This window comes from Oncorhynchus mykiss, chromosome 8 (genome assembly GCF_057628025.1).
Source record: "Oncorhynchus mykiss isolate SJ-2025 chromosome 8, ASM5762802v1, whole genome shotgun sequence".
Taxonomy (NCBI): Eukaryota; Metazoa; Chordata; class Actinopteri; order Salmoniformes; family Salmonidae; genus Oncorhynchus; species Oncorhynchus mykiss.
Window position 1 is genome coordinate 82513566 of NC_143029.1, and position 17730 is coordinate 82531295.

General features: G+C 47.0%; 1 protein-coding gene and 1 long non-coding RNA gene across 3 annotated transcripts in view; one reads left to right on the plus strand and one right to left on the minus strand.

Moving 5' to 3' along the window:
- LOC149982155 (uncharacterized) overlaps positions 1-17730 on the plus strand; it is a 472901-nt gene that overhangs the window by 300117 nt on the left and 155054 nt on the right. The window lies entirely within an intron of this gene.
- Positions 1-17730, minus strand: part of kcnab1b (potassium voltage-gated channel subfamily A regulatory beta subunit 1b) — a 94213-nt gene that overhangs the window by 9581 nt on the left and 66902 nt on the right. For both annotated transcript variants that reach the window (XM_036986436.2, XM_090182793.1), the window contains 2 exons: positions 16107-16150; positions 9317-9403 (listed from right to left, as the gene is read on the minus strand). In XM_036986436.2, coding sequence (XP_036842331.1) covers positions 9317-9403; positions 16107-16150 — 131 coding nt within the window. The remainder of the gene's footprint in view (positions 1-9316; positions 9404-16106; positions 16151-17730) is intronic.

Below are 17730 nucleotides of genomic sequence, written 5' to 3' on the forward strand. Positions count from 1 at the left end.
TCTACCTCTCCTTCTTTCTCTTTTACTCCACCCTCTGCCCTTCTCTACCTCTCTCTTTCTTTCTCTTTTAATCCACCCTCTGCCCTTCTCTACCTCTCCTTCTTTCTCTTTTAATCCACCCTCTGCCCTTCTCTACCTTTCTCCTTCTTTCTCTTTTCTCCACCCTCTGCCCTTCTCTACCTCTCTTTCTTTCTCTTTTAATCCACCCTCTGCCCTTCTCTACCTCTCTCCTTCTTTCTCTTTTAATCCACCCTCTGCCCTTCTCTACCTCTCTCTTTCTTTCTCTTTTAATCCACCCTCTGCCCTTCTCTACCTCTCTCCTTTTATCTGTCTTTCTTTCTTTCTCTAACCAAAACAAGAATACATTGGCATGACGATAACACAGTACAACCCAACAGGCCTATATCGAAGAAAAGGAAATCACACAGAGAGTTTAGATGATAAAATTATACCCTTACAGACCTGTAGTCTAATCAACAAATTCTATTGCAACAGGATGCTGAAGGATAAAATGTAAAACAGGGAGATTAATGAAGTTGAAAGCGAGATGAACCTAGATCAGAGTGGGAAAAAAAAAAGATTGATTCCCTTTCATGAGCAGCTCATTCTGCGAGCATACATACAGCAGAGAGAGCCAGAGTGTGTGGGTGAAACAGGTGGGAGGTGGAGAGGAGAACATGTCAGGCGTGAACAACAATACATTTGTTCTGAGAGGGAAAGAGAGAGAGGGGGAGGAAAACACAGAAAGATAAAAAGACTGAAAGAGATGGAGAGATTGCTGGGGGCGTGTGTTGGTCATCAAATTCTATGAATTCTTAGCCAATGGTTCACCTGAGCTTCCAAGGTAATGGTAGATTACCAATGCCTATACCCATAGCAACAGAGTAGCCTGATGTACACTCACAAAACAACACTTCATATGCCCTCTTTCACAACAGTGCCCTTTTCAGTGGCCTGCCCTAAGGCTCAAAAGTTCCAGCAAGTCATTACTTTCCAACCCCAGGCCTGGCTGGGGTATATCTCATGTTAACGGATTGCTTGCTGTGTACACTGTGGGCAGAGGGCAGACAAATATTGGTATTTAGCAAAAACAGAAGGATGAGTGGGTTTGAGGTGTGTGTATTTAATTTGTTTGTTTGTCTCTGTGTGTGAATCTATGTGTGTTTGAGCATGTGTGTGTGTTTGCGTGTGTGTGTTTGCCTGTGCCTGTATGTGTGAGTTTGTTTGCTTGTTTGCTGTCTAACACACCACTGATAAACACTGTGCTGTGTTTATGGCACGTTGTATAATGATTGGAAACAGGCGCAATAATACGAAAATAGTTTTTTTTATGACACTACCCAAAATAGCGTACGCCATGAACATGACGGGGACGAAGCTCCAAAACAAACACACACATATATATATATATACACACACACACATATATATATGTAACCCAAACAAAGAGCAAGATGTAAACCTCTAATAAATACACGGGACGAGACCCGTTACAACAATACACGGGACGAGACCCGTAATAACAATACACGGGACGAGACCTGGTACAACAATACACGGGACGAGACCCGTAACAACAATACACGGGACGAGACCCGTTACAACAATACACGGGACGAGACCCGTAATAACAACACACGGGATGAGACCCGTAACAACAATACACGGGACGAGACCCGTAACAACAATACACGGGACGAGACCCGTTACAACAATACACGGGACGAGACCCGTAACAACAATACACGGGACGAGACCCGTTACAACAATACACGGGACGAGACCCGTAATAACAACACACGGGATGAGACCCGTAACAACAATACACGGGACGAGACCCGTTACAACAATACACGGGACGAGACCCGTTACAACAATACACGGGACGAGACCCGTTACAACAATACACGGGACGAGACCCGTTACAACAATACACGGGACGAGACCCGTAACAACAATACACGGGACGAGACCCGTAACAACAATACACGGGACGAGACCCGCAACAACAATACACGGGACGAGACCCGTAACAACAATACACGGGACGAGACCCGTTATAACAATACACGGGACGAGACCCGCAACAACAATACACGGGACGAGACCCGTAACAACAATACACGGGACGAGACCCGTAACAACAATACACGGGACGAGACCCGTAATAACAACACACGGGATGAGACCCGTAACAACAATACACGGGACGAGACCCGTTACAACAATACACGGGACGAGACCCGTAACAACAATACACGGGACGAGACCCGTTACAACAATACACGGGACGAGACCCGTAATAACAACACACGGGATGAGACCCGTAACAACAATACACGGGACGAGACCCGTTACAACAATACACGGGATGAGACCCGTAACAACAATACACAGGACGAGACCCGTAACAACAATACACGGGACGAGACCCGTAATAACAACACACGGGATGAGACCCGTAACAACAATACACGGGACGAGACCCGTTACAACAATACACGGGACGAGACCCGTAACAACAATACACGGGACGAGACCCGTTACAACAATACACGGGACGAGACCCGTAATAACAACACACGGGATGAGACCCGTAACAACAATACACGGGACGAGACCCGTAACAACAATACATGGGACGAGACCCGTAACAACAATACATGGGACGAGACCCGTAACAACAATACACGGGACGAGACCCGTTACAACAATACACAGGACGAGACCCGTAACAACAATACACGGGACGAGACCCGTAGCAACAAGTACACACTAACACGGTAACACACAAGGCGATAGAACAGAGCACAGGTACTCACAAGACCAATGGACATGGAACAATAATCAACAAGGACCATGGAGAACAGAGGGCACATATCTACACATACTAATCAGGGGGAATGGGAACCAGGTGTGCGTAATGAGAGAAGACAGTCCGGGGTTGGTGGTAATGATCCAGTTCAGTGACGCCTAGAAGGGAATGAGCAGCAGTACCGGGGGAATCTGTGACAGTTTAAGCCTTATCCTTCCACGCAGGTGTTTGTGAACAGAGCGAGACGCCTGTCCTTGAGATTCCTACTGCAGTAAGCCATCACAATAAAGCTGGGATGAGACAGGGACTGAGGCATCTATCCTGCCTGGCAACTTCTGTGGCTTATAGGAGGACAAACCAAGGACAGACACCTCACTCCAGGCACTTGTGGACACATTTGTCTCTCTTTCTTTCTCTTGGAACCCACCCACTACCCTTCTTTCTACCTCTTTCTATCTATCTCAACCTCTCTCCCTCTCATCTCTCTCTCCGAATGACTCCACCCTCTACCTTTCTTTCTATCTCAAACTCTCTCCCTCTCATCTCTCTCTCTGAATGACTCCACCCTCTACCCTTCTTTCTATCTCAACCTCTCTCCCCCTCACCTCTCTCTCTGAATGACTCCACCCTCTACCCTTCTTTCTACCTCTTTCTATCTATCTCAACCTCTCTCCCTCTCATCTCTCTCTCTGAATGACTCCACCCTCTACCCTTCTTTCTACCTTTCTTTCTATCTCAACCTCTTTCCCTCTCACCTCTCTCTCTGAATGACTCCACCCTCTACCCTTCTTTCTATCTCAACCTCTCTCCCCCTCACCTCTCTCTCTGAATGACTAAGCCAGGGCAGACAGATACAGGAATATAGATACAGAGGCTCCATACACAGTGTTGTGAATTCATTGGATCTGTTTAGAGGACTGAAAATATGGTTTTATTTGTGCTGCTGAGGGAGGGACGGAGGGAGGGATGGATGGATAAAAACCCTGTTTATGCTTCTTTTGATGAGTCAACCTGTCTGCCTGTCAACCTGTTAACCTATCTGCCTGTCAACCTGTCAACCTATCTGCCTGTCAACCTATCTGCCTGTCAACCTATCTGCCTGTCAACCTATCTGCCTGTCAGCCTGTCTGACTGTCTTTTCATCTTTATCTGTTTGTGTTTCCATTTGTGGCCCTGTTAATATTGTGTTGATACTGTCTTAAACTCATAGGTGCACGAAGAGAGATCCGTGGAAACACATATAGTTGATCTCTTACTAGACTACCAGTTCCATAGTGATACATACTACAGGAGTAGCGTACTGTGCAGGAGGCTGTTGCTATCCTCATGATGAAGGCTGTGATGCTGAAACACACTGGTTTTTAAATAACAACAAAGCATTTTCTATTGGTCTTCCAACAGTAGCTGAACATTTCTCCCACGTCTGATCTATCACTGCAGACTTCTTTGTCCAGGCCAGTTCTTCATCATTCGACATGTATCACTCGGACCATGCTATTGGCAGTGTCCGAGGGGTTTGTGGCAGGTTTGGTATTAATGACGTGTGTTGCCCTTTGACCCCGCTCTGCCTACTGTAGATGTATATATATCTATATATATGTAGATGTATATATGTAGATGTACAGTGGGGCAAAAAAGTATTTAGTCAGCCACCAATTGTGCAAGTTCTCCCACTTAAAAAGATGAGAGAGGCCTGTAATTTTCATCATAGGTACACTTCAACTATGACAGACAAAATGAGAAAAAATTCCAGAAAATCACATTGTAGGATTTTTAATGAATTTATTTGCAAATTGTGGTGGAAAATAAGTATTGTATATCTGTATATATATGTGTATATATATGTAGATGTATATGTATATATATGTAGATGTATATGTATATATATGTGTATATATATGTAGATGTATATGTATATATATGTGTATATATATGTAGATGTATATGTATATATATGTGTATATATATGTAGATGTATATGTATATATATGTGTATATATATGTAGATGTATATGTATATATATGTGTATATATATGTAGATGTATATGTATATATATGTGTATATATATGTAGATGTATATGTATATATATGGGTATATATATGTTGATGTATATGTATATATATGTGTATATATATGTAGATGTATATGTATATATATGTGTATATATATGTAGATGTATATGTATATATATGTGTATATATATGTATATGTATATGTATATATATGTGTATATATATGTAGATGTATATGTATATATATGTGTATATATATGTAGATGTATATGTATATATATGTGTATATATATGTAGATGTATATGTTATATGGAAGAGAAGAATAGAAGAGTGAAAGAAAGGAGGAAAGGAGGAGAGAATGATAGTAACAAAAATATACTTTTTACGAATGACCTCACTTAGCCAACCCCCAGGGGGACGTGAGTAGTCACACACACACACACACACATGCACGCACACACACTGGCACAGACATATAAATACAATAACAATTAGAAAATAAATAGATTCACTGAAAATAAATCAGCACATTCCCCCCTGAATAATATCACCCATGGGGATTTCATTAGGCACACAGAAATCTCTCACAATCTCATGTAATTATTCGCTGCTAACAACAACTCGAGCCTCCTGTACCATATATAGAACGAAGCTCTTGACGTTTAAAGCTCAGAAGAACCCCCACTAATATTGACCAATCTACAGAAAACCTGAGTGTTATCTCCTAAAAGGAATTAAGAGTCATGTTAACCTGTTTCATGTGTTGGGAGGGGAGGGGAGGCCAGTGTGTAGATAGTGGGTTAACCTGTTTCATGTGTTGGGAGGGGAGGGGAGGCCAGTGTGTAGATAGTGGGTTAACCTGTTTCATGTGTTGGGAGGGGAGGGGAGGCCAGTGTGTAGATAGTGGGTTAACCTGTTTCATGTGATTTACAGTAATCCTGTGGATTTTATGGGGAATCACCTTGTCTTGCTTCAACAGCTGATTAAGGAGACAGACCTTCTATATGATGATTGATGACAGCAATTTACTTTAATGTAGTGATGAATATCACATGATGTACAACCATGATACATGTAGTGATTCAGTCACTGTGTTAGTATTGAAAGGCAGTGATAATCTAGTGATTCAGTCACTGTGTTAGTATTGAAAGGCAGTGATAGTCTAGTGATTCAGTCACTGTGTTAGTATTGAAAGGCAGTGATAATCTAGTGATTCAGTCACTGTGTTAGTATTGAAAGGCAGTGATAGTCTAGTGATTCAGTCACTGTGTTAGTATTGAAAGGCAGTGATAATCTAGTGATTCAGTCACTGTGTTAGTATTGAAAGGCAGTGATAATCTAGTGATTCAGTCACTGTGTTAGTATTGAAAGGCAGTGATAATCTAGTGATTCAGTCACTGTGTTAGTTCTGGAAGGCAGTGATAATCTAGTGATTCAGTCACTGTGTTAGTATTGAAAGGCAGTGATAATCTAGTGATTCAGTCACTGTGTTAGTATTGAAAGGCAGTGATAATCTAGTGATTCAGTCACTGTGTTAGTATTGAAAGGCAGTGATAATCTAGTGATTCAGTCACTGTGTTAGTTCTGGAAGGCAGTGATAATCTAGTGATTCAGTCACTGTGTTAGTATTGAAAGGCAGTGATAATCTAGTGATTCAGTCACTGTGTTAGTATTGAAAGGCAGTGATAATCTAGTGATTCAGTCACTGTGTTAGTTCTGGAAGACAGTGATAATCTAGTGATTCAGTCACTGTGTTAGTATTGAAAGGCAGTGATAATCTAGTGATTCAGTCACTGTGTTAGTTCTGGAAGGCAGTGATAATCTAGTGATTCAGTCACTGTGTTAGTATTGAAAGGCAGTGATAATCTAGTGATTCAGTCACTGTGTTAGTATTGAAAGGCAGTGATAGTCTAGTGATTCAGTCACTGTGTTAGTATTGAAAGGCAGTGATAATCTAGTGATTCAGTCACTGTGTTAGTTCTGAAAGGCAGTGATAATCTAGTGATTCAGTCACTGTGTTAGTATTGAAAGGCAGTGATAATCTAGTGATTCAGTCACTGTGTTAGTATTGAAAGGCAGTGATAATCTAGTGATTCAGTCACTGTGTTAGTTCTGGAAGGCAGTGATAATCTAGTGATTCAGTCACTGTGTTAGTATTGAAAGGCAGTGATAATCTAGTGATTCAGTCACTGTGTTAGTATTGAAAGGCAGTGATAATATGGCCTATGGTATCACAGCTGGGGGTGTGTGCGAGAGAAAATATGTGTGGGCGTCTGTCTGTCTTTCCGTCTGTCCTCTCACCACCCTGCTCACCTATCCTTCCATGTCTGTCTCTCAATCAGCCAATCTATGAGTATTGTATCTGGTATGGTGTGGGTACAGCTGATGAGACAGCATTGTCTGGTGTTGGCTGTAGGGCAAAGACAGTCTAGCAATCTTTTTTAGAACATTTCTGCCGTAGGGCCCGTCTCACAATCATCAGCAACTCTGGGTGACAGGCTCATGCTGTGTACTGTAAGTATGACAGATTGGTCTGCCCCCCTGGTGGCTTGTTTGGGGCGGAGGGAGAGAGAAGGATCAGAGCATAGACAGAACAGTAGGTTCACTCCAAGAAAGAGAAGGGGGTTATAGAGAGATGTAGTCAATGTGGAATCCCTAGCTAGTTAACTGTGTGATCCACTCGGACAGACAGACATGGAGTGTGTGTACATGCCTGTGTTTGTTTGCTTGTGCATGTGAATGTCTGTGTGTGCAAGCAAAACAAAATGAGTGTCAAAGTAAACCAACCACAATACCATCCCCCACTCCATCCCTGCCAGTCTCAGCCCCCACTCCATCCCTGCCAGTCTCAGCCCCCACTCCATCCCCGCCAGTCTCAGCCCCCACTCCATCCCCGCCAGTCTCAGCCACCACTCCATCCCTGCCAGTCTCAGCCCCCACTCCATCCCTGCCAGTCTCAGCCCCCACTTCCATCCCTGCCAGTCTCAGCCCCCACTCCATCCCTGCCAGTCTCAGCCCCCACTCCATCCCTGCCAGTCTCAGCCCCCACTCCATCCCCGCCAGTCTCAGCCACCACTCCATCCTTGCCAGTCTCAGCCCCCACTCCATCCCTGCCAGTCTCAGCCCCCACTCCATCCCTGCCAGTCTCAGCCACCACTCCATCTCTGCCAGTCTCAGCCCCCACTCCATCCCTGCCAGTCTCAGCCACCACTCCATCTCTGCCAGTCTCAGCCCCCACTCCATCCCTGCCAGTCTCAGCCCCCACTCCATCCCTGCCAGTCTCAGCCCCCACTCCCATCCCTGCCAGTCTCAGCCCCCACTCCATCCCTGCCAGTCTCAGCCACCACTCCATCCTTGCCAGTCTCAGCCCCCACTCCATCCCTGCCAGTCTCAGCCCCCACTCCAACCCTGCCAGTCTCAGACCCCACTCCATCTCTGCCAGTCTCAGCCCCCACTCCATCCCTGCCAGTCTCAGCCCCCACTCCATCTCTGCCAGTCTCAGCCACCACTCCATCTCTGCCAGTCTCAGCCCCCACTCCATCCCTGCCAGTCTCAGCCCCCACTCCATCCCCGCCAGTCTCAGCCACCACTCCATCCTTGCCAGTCTCAGCCCCCACTCCCATCCCTGCCAGTCTCAGCCCCCACTTCATCTCTGCCAGTCTCAGCCCCCACTTCATCTCTGCCAGTCTCAGCCCCCACTCCATCCCTGCCAGTCTCAGCCCCCACTCCATCCCTGCCAGTCTCAGCCACCACTCCATCCTTGCCAGTCTCAGCCCCCACTCCCATCCCTGCCAGTCTCAGCCCCCACTCCATCCCTGCCAGTCTCAGCCCCCACTCCCATCCCTGCCAGTCTCAGCCCCCACTCCATCCCTGTCAGTCTCAGACCCCACTCCCATCTCTGCCAGTCTCAGCCCCCACTCCCATCCCTGACAGTCTCAGCCCCCACTCCATCCCTGCCAGTCTCATCCCCCACTCCATCCCTGCCAGTCTCAGCCCCCACTCCCATCCCTGCCAGTCTCAGCCCCCACTCCATCCCCGCCAGTCTCAGACCCCACTCCATCCCTGCCAGTCTCAGCCCCCACTCCCATCCCTGCCAGTCTCAGACCCCACTCCATCCCTGCCAGTCTCAGCCCCCACTCCATCCCCGCCAGTCTCAGCCCCCACTCCCATCCCTGCCAGTCTCAGCCCCCACTCCATCCCTGCCAGTCTCAGACCCCACTCCATCCCTGCCAGTCTCATACCCCACTCCATCCCTGCCAGTCTCAGACCCCACTCCATCTCTGCCAGTCTCAGCCCCCACTCCATCCCTGCCAGTCTCAGCCCCCACTCCATCCCTGCCAGTCTCAGACCCCACTCCATCTCTGCCAGTCTCAGCCCCCACTCCATCCCTGCCAGTCTCAGACCCCACTCCATCCCTGCCAGTCTCAGACCCCACTCCATCTCTGCCAGTCTCAGACCCCACTCCATCTCTGCCAGGTCACTCACCCTCCATGGGAGTGTTGCAGTCGGGCCGGTTTGCAAACACAACATCCACGTACTCCAGCTGCATCCTCTGTAGGGAGCTCCTCAGACCTGGGGACAGAGAGAGGGAGAGGGAGGGGGGTGGGTGGAAAGAGAGGGAGGGTGGGTGGAAGGAGGGAGAGGGAGGGAGGAGGGTGGGTGGAAAGAGAGAGAGGGAGGAGGGTGGGAGGGTGGAAGGAGGGAGAGGGAGGAGGGTGGGTGGAAAGAGGGAGAGGGAGGGAGGTGGGTGGAAAGAGAGAGAGGGGGAGTGTGGTGGGGATAGGGAGAGGGAGAGGGAGGAGGGTGGGTGGAAAGAGAGAGAGGGGGAGTGTGGTGGAAAGAGAGAGAGGGGGAGTGTGGTGGGGAGAGAGAGAGGGGGAGTGTGGTGGGGTGAGAGAGAGGGGGAGTGTGGTGGGAGGAGAGAGAGAGGGGGAGTGTGGTGGGGAGAGAGGGGGGAGAGAGTGGTGGAGTATGGTGGAAAGAGAGAGGGGGAGTGTGGTGGGGAGAGAGAGTGTGGGAGTGTGGTGGGGAGAGAGAGAGGGGGAGTGTGGTGTGGAGAGAGAGAGGGGGAGTGTGGTGGGGAGAGAGAGAAGGGGAGTGTGGTGGGGAGAGAGAGAAGGGGAGTGTGGTGGGGAGAGAGAGAGGTGGAGTGTGGTGGGGAGAGAGAGAGGGGGAGTGTGGTGGGGAGAGAGAGAGGGGGAGTGTGGTGGGAGGAGAGAGAGAGGGGGAGTGTGGTGGGGAGAGAGGGGGGAGAGAGTGGTGGAGTATGGTGGAAAGAGAGAGGGGGAGTGTGGTGGGGAGAGAGAGTGTGGGAGTGTGGTGGGGAGAGAGAGAGGGGGAGTGTGGTGTGGAGAGAGAGAGGGGGAGTGTGGTGGGGAGAGAGAGAGGGGGAGTGTGGTGGGGAGAGAGAGAAGGGGTGTGGTGGAGAGAGAGAGAGGGGGAGTGTGGTGGGGAGAGAGAGAGGGGGAGTGTGGTGGGGAGAGAGAGTGGGGGAGTGTGGTGGGGAGAGAGAGAGGGGGGGTGTGGTGGGGAGAGAGCGAGACGGGGAGAGAGGGGGGAGAGAGAGAGGGGGAGTGTGGTGGAAAGAGAGAGGGGGAGTGTGGTGGGGAGAGAGAGAGGGGGAGTGTGGTGGGGAGAGAGAGAGGGGGAGTGTGGTGGGGAGAGAGAGAGGGGGAGTGTGGTGGGGAGAGAGAGGGGGAGTGTGGTGGGGAGAGAGAGAGGGGGAGTGTGGTGGGGAGAGAGAGAGGAGGAGTGTGGTGGGGAGAGAGAAAGAAAGAAGTGGACACATGTTAGAAACCTGAAGTTACAGAAAACCACAAGCCTCAGATAAAGTGAGAGAAGTGAGAGACCTTTCCCACTCTGTCTCTATCATCCAGTCAGATAAAGTGAGAGAAGTGAGAGACCTTTCCCACTCTGTCTCTATCATCCAGTCAGATAAAGTGAGAGAAGTGAGAGACCTTTCCCACTCTGTCTCTATCATCCAGTCAGATAAAGTGAGAGAAGTGAGAGACCTTTCCCCCTCTGTCGCTATCATCCAGTCAGATAAAGTGAGAGAAGTGAGAGACCTTTCCCACTCTGTCTCTATCATCCAGTCAGATAAAGTGAGAGAAGTGAGAGACCTTTCCCCCTCTGTCGCTATCATCCAGTCAGATAAAGTGAGAGAAGTGAGAGACCTTTCCCCCTCTGTCGCTATCATCCAGTCAGATAAAGTGAGAGAAGTGAGAGACCTTTCCCCCTCTGTCGCTATCATCCAGTCAGATAAAGTGAGAGAAGTGAGAGACCTTTCCCTCTCTGTCGCTATCATCCAGTCAGATAAAGTGAGAGAAGTGAGAGACCTTTCCCCCTCTGTCGCTATCATCCAGTCAGATAAAGTGAGAGAAGTGAGAGACCTTTCCCCCTCTGTCGCTATCATCCAGTCAGATAAAGTGAGAGAAGTGAGAGACCTTTCCCTCTGTCGCTATCATCCAGTCAGATAAAGTGAGAGACCTTTCCCGCTCTGTCGCTATCATCCAGTCAGATAAAGTGAGAGACCTTTCCCCCCTCTGTCGCTATCATCCAGTCAGATAAAGTGAGAGAAGTGAGAGACCTTTCCCACTCTGTCTCTATCATCCAGTCAGATAAAGTGAGAGAAGTGAGAGACCTTTCCCACTCTGTCTCTATCATCCAGTCAGATAAAGTGAGAGAAGTGAGAGACCTTTCCCTCTCTGTCGCTATCATCCAGTCAGATAAAGTGAGAGAAGTGAGAGACCTTTCCCCCTCTGTCGCTATCATCCAGTCAGATAAAGTGAGAGAAGTGAGAGACCTTTCCCTCTCTGTCGCTATCATCCAGTCAGATAAAGTGAGAGAAGGGTCAGAGACCTTTTCCCCCTCTGTCGCTATCATCCAGTCTGATAAAGTGAGAGACCTTTCCCGCTCTGTCGCTATCATCCAGTCAGATAAAGTGAGAGACCTTTCCCCCCTCTGTCGCTATCATCCAGTCAGATAAAGTGAGAGACCTTTCCCGCTCTGTCGTTATCATCCAGTCTGATAAAGTGAGAGACCTTTCCCGCTCTGTCGCTATCATCCAGTCAGATAAAGTGAGAGAAGTGAGAGACCTTTCCCCCTCTGTCTCTATCATCCAGTCAGATAAAAGCGTCAATCAGCAGTTGAAACAATAACAAAACGTCTCCCTGCAGAAAAAGCTGAGGGATGGGGCTGAAGAAATGTAACCACTCTCAAATTCATAAACAACGCTATGGATTCAATGACCATCCATGATATAAAAATGTTTTGAGGCTATATAGTGTTTGTTTACATTGACTTTGTTTACAAACATTGTATTTAAACAAGCTTGAGGTACGACAGTTAAACCAAGCTCATGAGGCATTTATAAGTTATATCTTCAAGAATCAGTATCATTACTTTATAAAACCAAAATGAATGTAGCAACTGAAGATTGTCCTTTTAAAGTTTTTCTGTTTGAATACTGAGAGGAGAAAGAGATGAGGGGGTAGAGGGATGAGGGGGTAGAGGGATGAGGGGGAGATATGAATGAGGTATTGTGAAACAGAATGTCAGCTCAGCTCCATTCATAAACACTGACAGAGGAGAGGAGACAGGGATGAAAGGATGGAGAGGAGGAGAGGAAGAGAGGAGAACGAGATGAAAGGATGGAGAGGAGAGGAAGAGGAGAACGAGATGAAAGGATGGAGAGGAGGAGAGGAAGAGAGGAGACCGAGATGAAAGGATGGAGAGGAGGAGAGGAAGAGAGGAGAACGAGATGAAAGGATGGAGAGGAGTAGAGGAAGAGGAGAACAAGATGAAAGGATGGAGAGGAGGAGAGGAAGAGAGGAGAACGAGATGAAAGGATGGAGAGGAGAGGAAAAGGAGAACAAGATGAAAGGATGGAGAGGAGGAGAGGGAGAGAGGTGACCGAGATGAGAGGATGGTTAGGAGAGGAAGAGAGGAGACTGAGATGAAAGGATGGAGAGGAGAGGAAGAGAGGAGACCGAGATGAAAGGATGGAGAGAGGAGAGGAAGAGAGGAGACCGAGATGAAAGGATGGAGAGGAGAGGAAGAGAGGAGACCGAGATGAAAGGATGGAGAGGAGAGGAAGAGAGGAGACCGAGATGAAAGGATGGAGAGAGTAGAGGAAGAGAGGAGACCGAGATGAAAGGATGGAGAGGAGAGGAAGAGGAGAACAAGATGAAAGGATGGAGAGGAGGAGAGGAAGAGAGGTGACCGAGATGAGAGGATGGAGAGGAGGAGAGGAAGAGAGGTGACCGAGATGAGAGGATGGTTAGGAGAGGAAGAGAGGAGACCGAGATGAGAGGATGGTTAGGAGAGGAAGAGAGGAGACCGAGATGAAAGGATGGAGTGGAGAGGAAGAGAGGAGACCGAGATGAAAGGATGGAAAGAGGAGAGGAAGAGAGGTGACCGAGATGAGAGGATGGTTAGGAGAGGAAGAGAGGAGACCGAGATGAAAGGATGGAGAGGAGAGGAAGAGAGGAGACCGAGATGAAAGGATGGAGAGAGGAGAGGAATAGAGGAGACCGAGATGAAAGGATGGAGAGAGGAGAGGAAGAGAGGAGACCGAGATGAAAGGATGGAAAGGAGAGGAAGAGAGGAGACCGAGATGAAAGGATGGAGAGGAGAGGAAGAGAGGAGACCGAGATGAAAGGATGGAGAGGAGAGGATGGAAGACAGGAAAGACAAAGGGAGGAGGTAAAGGTGTCCCTAAGTGTGTACATCTGTGTGTTCGTAAGAGTGTATTTATGTGTATATATTTGTGTGTGTGTGTATACCTAAGTGTGTGTGAGATTAGTTAAAGTCTTCAGAGTTAATCCCAGGGAGTCGTTCTCTCCCCTGTCACCATCCACACATCTTAATCCCTGTCCTGTCATCTCCAGCCTGGTAATACCAAGAACACCTACTATTATACACACACACACACACACACACACACACACACACACACACACACACACACACACACACACACACCTAATCTGAGCCAGCTCTGCTCTGCGTTGCAATGATTTGCACATTTCTCTGTCTCCTTTGTCTCAGCGATTAGCCACATTTAAGGCTCTGAAGTGACACACACACACACACACACACATGACTTGCACTTTTCTCCGTCTCACTGATCAGGCGAGGAAGTGGGTGGTTGGAGAGGGGATAGAAGGAGAATAAATAACACGCATCCTATTGGTGGATAAAGGAGGAAAACAAGTATGTCCCGTTTAAAAACTTGACAACAACACTGTCTCACTCTCAGAGCCTGTCAATCACTCTACTCTTGTCAAGAACTCCATCAATTAGTAAACAAAAATGTAAAATTACTTTTTAAAATTAGGATTCAGTCCTCTGCAATCAATCAATACATACAGTAAAACCACCAACAAACAACCACATCAACCAATGCCGTTCTAAAATGCCCTTGTCTGTCTGTCTGACTGTCTCCCTCCCTCCCTCCCTCCCTCCCTCCCTCTCTCTCTCCCTCTATCCCTCTCTCCCTCTCTTTCTCCCTCTCTCCCTCTATCCCTCTCTCCCTCTCTCTCTCTCCCTCCCCCTCTCTTAGTAAACATATTATTCTGTTCTTCCTTGGGGGGAAAGTTAGAAGCTGACATGAATGTTAATACTATATGAGAGTGCTGAGTCACTGCAGGAGAGGTGCAGGCACTGTGCCGTGGACAGGACGCTGTTGTGCTGGATCAGGGAATTGAATTGGGGTAGTGTGTGTATAAACACAGTGTCTGGGTGTCAGGGTGAGTTTGTTTAATCCCAGAAAAATACTAAAATAGGAGACTGGAGGAACTGAGAGGGTAAATACTAGAGGTAAGGAGAGGAGAGGAGAGGAGAGGAGAGGAGAGGAGAGGAGAGGAGAGAATAGGAGAGAACATGACACAAAGGTATGGATACAGGGGTCCAGAGGGACTTCCAGATTTTGCTCGCCTGAAGTAGAGTATCTCATGATAAGCTGTAGACCACACTATTTGCCAAGAGAGTTTTCATATATTTTTTTTGTGGCTGTTTATTTACCACCACAGAAGGACTCTGGCACTAAGACCGCACTGAGTCAGCTGTATAAGGAAATAAGCAAAAGGGAAACCGCCACACTCAGAGGCGGCACTCCTAGTGGCCGGAGACTTTAATGCAGGGAAACTTAAATCAGTTTTACTGAATTTCTATCAGCATGTTAAATGCTCAACCAGAGGGAAAGAAATTATAGATCACCTTTACTCTACACACAGAGACGCGTACAAAGCTCTCCCTCGCCCTCCATTTAGCAAATCTGACCATAATTATATTCTCCTGATTCCTGCTTACAAGCAAAAATTAAAGCAGGAAGCACCAGAGACTGTCTATAAAAAAAGTGGGCAGATGAAGCAGATTCTAAACTACAGGACTGTTTTGCTATCACAGACTGGAATATGTTCCAGGATTCTTCTGATGACATTGAGGAGTACACCATATCAGTCACTGGCTTTATCAATAAGTGCATCGATGACGTCGTCCCCACAGTGACTGTTCGTACATAACCCAACCAGAATCCATGGATTACAGGCAACATTTGCACTGAGCTAAAGGGTAGAACTGCCACTTTCAAGGAGTGGGACTCTAACCCGGAAGCTTATAAGAAATCCTGCTATGCCCACAGACGAACCATCAAACAGGCAAAGTGCCAATACAGGACTAAGATTGAATAGTACTACACCGGCTCCAACGCTCGTCTTATATGGCAGAGCCTGCAAACTATTACAGACTACAAAGGAAGCACAGCCGTGAGCTGCAGTTTTTTTTTTTATTTGTATTTCTTTACTTATCTGTTGTTCTCCTAATACCTAGTTTGAACTTAAAAATGTCACTGTTGGTTAGGGCTTGTAAGTAAACATCTCACTGTAAGGTCTACACCTGTTGTATTCGGCGCAGGTGACAAAGAAACTTTGATTTGACCTTGAGTGCTAATGTCCATGGTCTATCATATTAGAGACATATTGTTTGCTTCCACAAACAAACAAACAAAAACAAACAAAGGCTTTACAAATGAACCAACTCAATCTCCCAGAGACATCCGACCCTGAGCGACATACAGGTACTTCAAAAGAGGAGGTCAAGATCAACGGAGCGCACTGGAGAAAATGAATCACAAGGGAACTGTGGTAGAAAGAGAGGGGGGAGAACAGGAGGAAGACAGATGAAAAGGGGGGGGGATATAGAGGTGAACTGGGGCATGGAGTTATGTGAAGGACGAGACAGTTGGAAGAGGAGGAGAGGAAATCAGACAGTTTACCTTCAATGATGTGCTTCCTGTTGAGTCCTCTCTCGGTTTCGGCTCTGGAAAATAACATAGAAGTGAATATACAGATCATTGGAGGCTGCTGAGGGGAGGACGGACAATAATAATGTCCAGAACAGAGCAAATGGAATGGTATCAAACACCTGGAAACCATGGAAACCATGTGTTTGATGTATTTAATACCATTCCACCCATTCCGCTCCAGCTATTACCACGAGCATGTCCTCCCCAATGAATGTGCCACCAGCCTCCTGTGATAAACACACAGAAAAGTATACACACAAGGAGAAACTGATTAGATCAATGAACTGGTCCCACCAGCCAACAAGATGCCTACAAATAGCTGAAAAGACAAGAGACACAAATCCAGGAAAATAATCCTGCAGAAACCGGTCATGTGGATTATAATGAATGGATTTTTATTTGCGGTTGATATATTAAGTATGACATTTGAAAGTGTAAATTACTAACTTTAGAAGCTTTTTTAAAACTCAAATGCACAAGTTCTCCTGCAACAGGGTGATCAAATTAAGATCCTACAGTACATCTGTTCAATTTGCTCTGGGAAGCATCAGCAATGACAAAACACATTTTTGCTTCTGTCTGTCAGTGTTGCAAATACAATGCCCTGTAATCTATTGTGGATGTCTGATTCAATGACAAACTGTCAGTGCCGGTATCACATCATTTACCCATCTCTTTCCCCATAACCATCTTCCTCCTGTCCATCATCTACCCATCCCTTTCCCCATAACCATCTTCCCCCTGTCCATCATCTACCCATCCCTTTCCCCATAACCATCTTCCCCCTGTCCATCATCTACCCATCTCTTTCCCCATAACCATCTTCCCCCTGTCCATCATCTACCCATCTCTTTCCCCATAACCATCTTCCCCCTGTCCATCATCTACCCATCTCTTTCCCCATAACCATCTTCCCCCTGTCCATCATCTACCCATCTCTTTCCCCATAACCATCTTCCCCCTGTCCATCATCTACCCATCTCTTTCCCCATAACCATCTTCCCCCTGTCCATCATCTACCCATCTCTTTCCCCATAACCATCTTCCCCCTGTCCATCATCTACCCATCCCTTTCCCCATAACCATCTTCCCCCTGTCCATCATCTACCCATCTCTTTCCCCATAACCATCTTCCTCCTGTCCATCATCTACCCATCTCTTTCCCCATAACCATCTTCCCCCTGTCCATCATCTACCCATCCCTTTCCCCATAACCATCTTCCCCCTGTCCATCATCTACCCATCTCTTTCCCCATAACCATCTTCCCCCTGTCCATCATCTACCCATCCCTTTCCCCATAACCATTGTCATGTCTTTACTATCATTAAATGAAGAATGTTAGTTTTTATCAAAGATTCTCTGTAGTATTACGCGATTAAACGCGATTAAACTGATGAATCATGTAACTGTAATTAACTAGGAAGTCAGGGCACCAAGGAAAATATTCAGATTACAAAGTTATAATTTTCCTAAAATAAGTTTGTCTCATTCCAAACGTTGTAAATTGTTGGTTATCTGCACGAACTCAGTCTTCACTATGAGTCATCCATACATCAATTGTCTTAAATCATTTATTTACTAACTAAGTAATTC